The 6,553-nt window shown below is 30.2% G+C and overlaps 1 protein-coding gene across 1 annotated transcript in view; it reads left to right on the top strand.

Moving 5' to 3' along the window:
• LOC108751921 (transmembrane protein 231-like) overlaps positions 1-1,934 on the top strand; it is a 4,751-nt gene extending 2,817 nt beyond the window's left edge. The window contains exons 6-8 of the mRNA XM_018492410.1: positions 323-595; positions 767-1,180; positions 1,529-1,934. Coding sequence (XP_018347912.1) covers positions 323-595; positions 767-1,180; positions 1,529-1,657 — 816 coding nt within the window. The 3' untranslated portion in view covers positions 1,658-1,934. The remainder of the gene's footprint in view (positions 1-322; positions 596-766; positions 1,181-1,528) is intronic.
• The last annotated feature ends 4,619 nt before the right edge of the window (positions 1,935-6,553 follow it).

The raw sequence follows: 6,553 nt of genomic DNA, 5'->3' as shown, positions 1-6,553 counted from the left end.
TAATATAATTAATTAATATTATTATATCGAATTGAAGGAACCACTTTTTATAATATGAATTTATGTACTTCACTAAGAAACTTTTCTAGAACCCAAAGCATATTCTTTTATTTGTGTTGATTTTCCATTATAACTTAAACAATTTATACATTGATATACTTTTGTCTACAATGCCTTTAATTTCTTTCTTTTGTATACAAATTTGTTTGATTCTTTTTCTTTGAAGTATGTAGTAAAAATATGAAAAATTAGACCATTATAATTTCATGCATGATAGTCTTAGAAATGTGTTACAAATAAAAATGTTTTAAATATAGAGTAGCGAGACTTGGTAAAAAAGCGACACAATACTTTCATCATGTCGACGAAATCCAAGGAGAAAGTAGTAGCTGCCATCCGAAAGCTCTTTCGGTCTTCCGATAAGATAGCTGAACCGGAGGGAGCCAGTAGTTCAACCAATTCTCCATCGAGGAGACTTCTAAATCGCCACCACCGTCCAGATGCCGTGACTCCAATGGATGGACCGATATTGGAAAATCCAGATTCCACTCATGCTGATCGTAGCTGTTTCTTCAAGGCAAAGAAGTCCGTAAAGGTGTGTGGAATTCTCAATTGATCAATTAGAAAAGATCACAAGAGGGAGATCTAATCACCGTTTTTCGATAAATAAGCATGATAGAATAGCTTCTGTATCCATAATTCTGTAATCAGATTTTGGATATCCTGAGATAGCCTGAGAATTTCAAACCAGGCTTTACTCATACAGGACAACAACGAATGCAAAGCTGTCTACGACAAGGACATCGGTCTGCGTCGACTAATGAAAGAGTTTAACAGGATCCAAAGAACACAACGCTGCGACTCTGCCTTCACCGTGGAGCTCGTCAATGATAATGTTTTTGAGTGGTTTGTTCGATTGCATAAAATTGATCCAGACAGCAAGCTAGCAGCCGATATGCGCGAGTTAAAGATACCTCACATATTGCTGCACGTAATTTTTCCGAAGGAGTTTCCATTTGCGCCACCTTTTATGAGGGTAATCTCACCGAGAATCGATCAGGGCTTTGTGATGCACGGCGGTGCTATCTGTATGGAACTCCTCACGCCGAGAGGATGGTGCTGCGCGTATAGCGTCGAGTCGATGATCATGCAGTTTGCAGCTAGTGTTGTGAAGGGGCAGGTAAGCACTGTTTTGAATCTGCGCCAAATAATTAATGATTTCAGACACACTGTATCATGAAAATGTATCATCACGATAATGTATGTAATTATGATATATGTAATATAGTATTATATTACTGTAATACAATATCGTATATATCACAATCATATTATACACACATGGAAAACGTTAATCTTGTATAGTCTTATTTTCAATTTTACGAAATTTAATTTTATTTTTATTTTAAATCGTTTATTATTATAAAGAAAACAAAGTTAAATATTTTTTTAAATTAAAAAAAAATATTGGTCACTTATGTGTTCATACGTTTCCTTTTATATTTATGTGAAGCTTTTATCTCAACAGGCACAAGTGGCAAGGGTGCCAAAGCCGAACAAGGAGTACAATCGGCAATTGGCCGAGGAAACATTCAAGAATCTAGTGAGAACACACGAGAAATACGGTTGGGTGACGCCGCCGCTCGCTGAAGGTTGACCGCAGAATATGTCACCGTAAAAAATCGAAAGAGATCTATGTTTTTTTTTTTTCTTGAGAAGAGGTGCACGAATCGACGTAATTTTTTCCGATTTTCCTGGAGACGTCGGCAATGATTTCTTTGTTGCATTAGGAAAATCAAAGTGTAATTTTATTGCCTAATTGCAACAAGAAGAATGCACAAGCAAATGTAACCAGAAAGAGCATAGAGTTTAAACAGCACGCGTGGAAGTTTTTTTAATCATTTTTCAATTTTTATAATAAAAATAGTAAGACTAAAGAGAAAGAAAGATTCAAGATCTTTAAACAAAATTCCCATTTTTTATTTAATTACTTGTTCCTTTTCCAGTGAAGAAGAAATGAATATCGGAAACAAAAATATCAATTTCGATATTTATATTAAAAAAACACGATTTTTAAAAATCTACTTCACATCAAAGAAATATTTTTTAAAGATCTCGAAATTTTCTTACAAATATTTATATTTATATCATTATGCCAAATTAAAATTATTAAGATAAATATGGAATTGTTACAATGTTATTCTTATTCACGTTTTTCGAATCGATAAAGTTTGCAAAATTTACCCGTTGAACATTGGAAGCTCATAACAGAGTACTCTTTTCAATTTCATTAACTTCGATAAAGAAATAAAGAAAAGAAATTGCTCAATAATGTGTATTCAATTGTTATTGTTAAATAATTGAAGAATCGATGGAATGTGTACATATGAACAACGAAAATAATAAGTCTGTTTTCTGTGGCTGAACTAGTGTACACTTTTGGAACTTAAAGTGAGATAGATGTATGTTTGATGTTTATCGAAAGCGAGAAAGTTCTAGTGCAGTCTAGTATAGGAAACAGACTAAATATTAAATATTATGACTTGTTTCTTCGCTTTTAGTTTATGTCAATATTTTTGAAGGGAAAAAATATTTGCGTCCAAATATTCTCACAGAAACGAAAGTCTTGATTATGAGCTTCTTCGAGTTTCTTTTTTTAAGATCCAGCAATATGCTATCTATTATGTATAAACGGTTTTCTATGCATTTTTTAATCGACTATTCGCAGAAGTGTTTGTACATACAGTCATTATGTTGGACTTGTACGTGCCAAATAAATATAACAAATTCGAAATATGTCTCTTTGCAAAACTTAGATTAACATTTGATCGTAAAGATTCGCGCGACCGTAAACGCTTATCATGAATGAACGAATCATAAAGAAATGTATCTAGATTAATAAGAGACCCAATTAATTACTCAAATGTTGACTTTAATATGGCGCCGAGAAGTAATATCTGTACAAGATTTTCAAAAGCTTTTAAAAAATAGTGAGGGATAAAAATTAAATATAAGTAAAATATTTACAAATACAAATGAGAAATTGTTGTAATTTGACGCATATTAATAATACTTTTGGCCTATTTGCCGTAGTAACAGTAGTTTGACGGCAGGCATATGTATATTGTGTCTTTTTTTCACTATACAAGTGTACAACACATTCTGTGTTTAGAAAGGACTCTGCACTAACTGTATGAAAAATTGGGACCCGGTAAAATGAGTTAGTTTTCACATATGTTGTAGCTTATAATGAAAAAAAAGTGTTATATACACATGATTCAAATAATGGATAGTTCTTGAACTATAGTATATAAAAAATGTAAAACTAGTAGATAACTAGTAGATAATTAATCAAAATCGTAAATCTATAAATCTTGTAATTATATGATGCTGATAACTGGCCATATATTTATTAATTATTCGAATATACTGACATTGTAACTATACGCAGGCAATTATGTATATAAATTCTTGGAAGTGAAATCTCTCTCTCACTCTAAACATTGAAAATTGAGTCAGTCTTGAAAAAGAATAGCTCAATTTTCTATCTTTAAAAGTGAGATTTTACTTTACAAAATAAGATTCACTCTAAACATTTTAGTAAACATGTATTACTAGTTTAACAGCAAGATAACGGCATCTAAATTATCAGTAAAACGCCAAGATCTCATGATTCTATAACAGATTGTTATGAAAACATGATGGCAATAACGAATTTTGATGATAACGATTTTAAAGTTGTCGACAACTTGTTGACAAGTTGCTATCTAAAGTTGTTACATCATAAAGGCATCAATTGGCTAACAAATGCAAACTCAATTGCTACAATTTGGAATCAACATACTTAATGAGTAACATATAAGTAACAATTAAAACATGTTGCTGTCTGGATATTTACAGAGCACCTTTGATACTCTATCATTCAAGAATTATATCTGTTACTTGGATCATGCGTACATGACATTTTTTGTTCACCATTCTAAGTTACAACATATATAAAAATTAACTCACTTCATTGGGACCTAATTTTTCAATAATTAGTGCAGGGTCCTTTAGAAATGACGAATAAAATGTACAGCACGAGAGTGCTAATCTTTTCTATCTCCGCTAACAGTTTATAAACTAATTGCAAGTTATACTTAAAAGCGATTTACAACGCCGTTTTATCAAATCTGTTGAAATAAAATTGCTATTCAAAGATTTGTTATTTTTTTCTATAAATGCCTTTAACACTAGAAAGACCGAGGCAGCTAATAATTTGACTCCTGGCGAAATACAAACTGCTATAACTTTTTTCAACTTTACTTCCACACGATATCCTTTTGTAATTTTTATCATTTTTCATGTTCTTAATTTTTATTTAAAAAATTTTTAATTATACATATAAGGTAGTTGAATTTTTATTTGTCTATCTAGAAGGACCCCATTGCAGCCAATTTGGCTCTCTGCTTATATTTGGTCGTATATGTTTTACGATTTTATTTATAAGTTTACGAATTTAAATGTTCAATAAATTATATCATTGTTAAAACGTTAAATATAATTAATCTATACATTTAATTTGATTTATTTACGAAAAAAAATGTGGAGCAAAATTGACTTCTACTGAAAAAGATTTTATTGGGTTCTTCTAGGGAAGTCATCAAATCCAGTCCTTCTAATATTAAAATGTGTATACATACATATCTATTCTTATTCACACACAATTTATTATTAATATGATTATGCCATTTTGCCCATTTTATACAAATAGCCTATTGTTTTACAGAATATGTAATCTGCTTGCTTGCGTATATAAGGCACATATGCTTAGTTATTCTTGAATATAATTTATTCTACAATGATTTCTTATCAATATTTGAGCAGTTATCTCATTAGAATATAAATATTATTTAAGCTATGATTTTTGACGCAGTCCATATTCGAAAACATGAATATCATTCGAGAGACCATAAGATTCTTTAGGTGGATATTTAACTTTTTTAAAAACACTTTCATTCATAATTTTGTTTAAACCTTTTCATTCATGATATTTCATTTTCAATAAACTGTGAATGTATTAATGCTCAATCAACATTGTACAGACAATTAATTCATTTAAAACAAAAAATCTGCATATTTTAGATAATTAGATAATTGATAGATTTAGATAATTGAAAGTAAGAAAAGATTTTCCTTGTCAGGCCTTTTTTCCATTGAGAAAGGAAATATGAACAAATTAATTCATCAATGGTTATCAAAAAATTACATAACGTATGTATTAATTGTATGTACAATTTATACATACATATAATTAATCAAAACAGAATCCTTTATACATTTCTTATAAACTTTCAATCGGGACTATATATATTTACGTACAATGTATATAAATTTTATATTTTTCCTTTTTATATACAATTTATCAGGAATTGAAATCAGTACACTTCATTTTAGTATATTTCATTGAATTAAAATTTAAATGATTAGTATATTAGATACGTGATGATAATTAGTTCTTATAAAAGCGAATAAATGCTATAATTGATATAAAGTCATTAAAAAATTGAACGTATCGATATTATATAAATTCGATTGATATTATTTAATAATTTTGTTAAATTCTATTTATATTGTGCCTTCATAAAAAATACAGCTCTATTAATTTATATTTATGAGTCTGTATAAAATCCAACATAGCCAATGAAAATGTGACATATGTGCATGTACGGATTACATAATCAAAAAATATTTATACTAAATATACATATATTTAAAATATATATTTCGAATACGCCAGGCAGTATCAAGAATTGGCACTCGAATACAATTTACACGCTAATAGACTATACCCAGCAAACGCTAAATATTCTTGAAATATTCATAAAATGTTCCTAAAATCTCAAAAAATACTCCAAAATATTCCGAATATTTACGATATGTAAACAAAACATTCAAATAACGGTTAAAAATGTTATTTGTATGTCGTTACATATTCCACATAAAATTCCAGGTCAGGTTGTCTATAAATTAGTTTTTAAACAAAATTTTACTTTAGAAAACACATTTGTGTTCAACAATATGTTTTCACCTTGGAGTGCAATTTTAGGGCTCACTTCACAGACTAAATGCTGCGCTCCTTATATTGGTCGCGTTCAGTAGACTCAGCATCTGTGAGCGCTCGCTGCTATTGGATGATCTAGAAGAATACACCAATAGCAGCGAGTGCTCACAGATCCGCTCTGCAACAGTTGAGTGTGCTGAATGCGATCATTCTCTGCCAGGTGATTCTTGTTTACGAGTAAATGCTCTTCACCGCAGTCGGCGGAGATGTGTACTCATTCGCTTGCAATTTTCAAATGACATATACAAGAAGTATGCACACAATATTCTAAACATTTCGTCGACATTTGCACATTCTGTGACGATTCTTTTACTATTCCGGAACATTCGTTACATTAGTAATACGAATCAAACTTTTTGTGAATATTTAGCATTATAAGCTGAGTAACAATGATGCATACAGGCACTTATTAAACAATAAATAATTACGAATATATGTATATGTATAAAA

This window comes from Trachymyrmex septentrionalis, unplaced genomic scaffold, assembly GCF_001594115.1.
Source record: "Trachymyrmex septentrionalis isolate Tsep2-gDNA-1 unplaced genomic scaffold, Tsep1.0 scaffold53, whole genome shotgun sequence".
Lineage (NCBI taxonomy): Eukaryota > Metazoa > Arthropoda > Insecta > Hymenoptera > Formicidae > Trachymyrmex > Trachymyrmex septentrionalis.
Note: the sequence above shows the minus strand (reverse complement) of the source record. Positions and strands in the feature narration are given on the sequence as shown.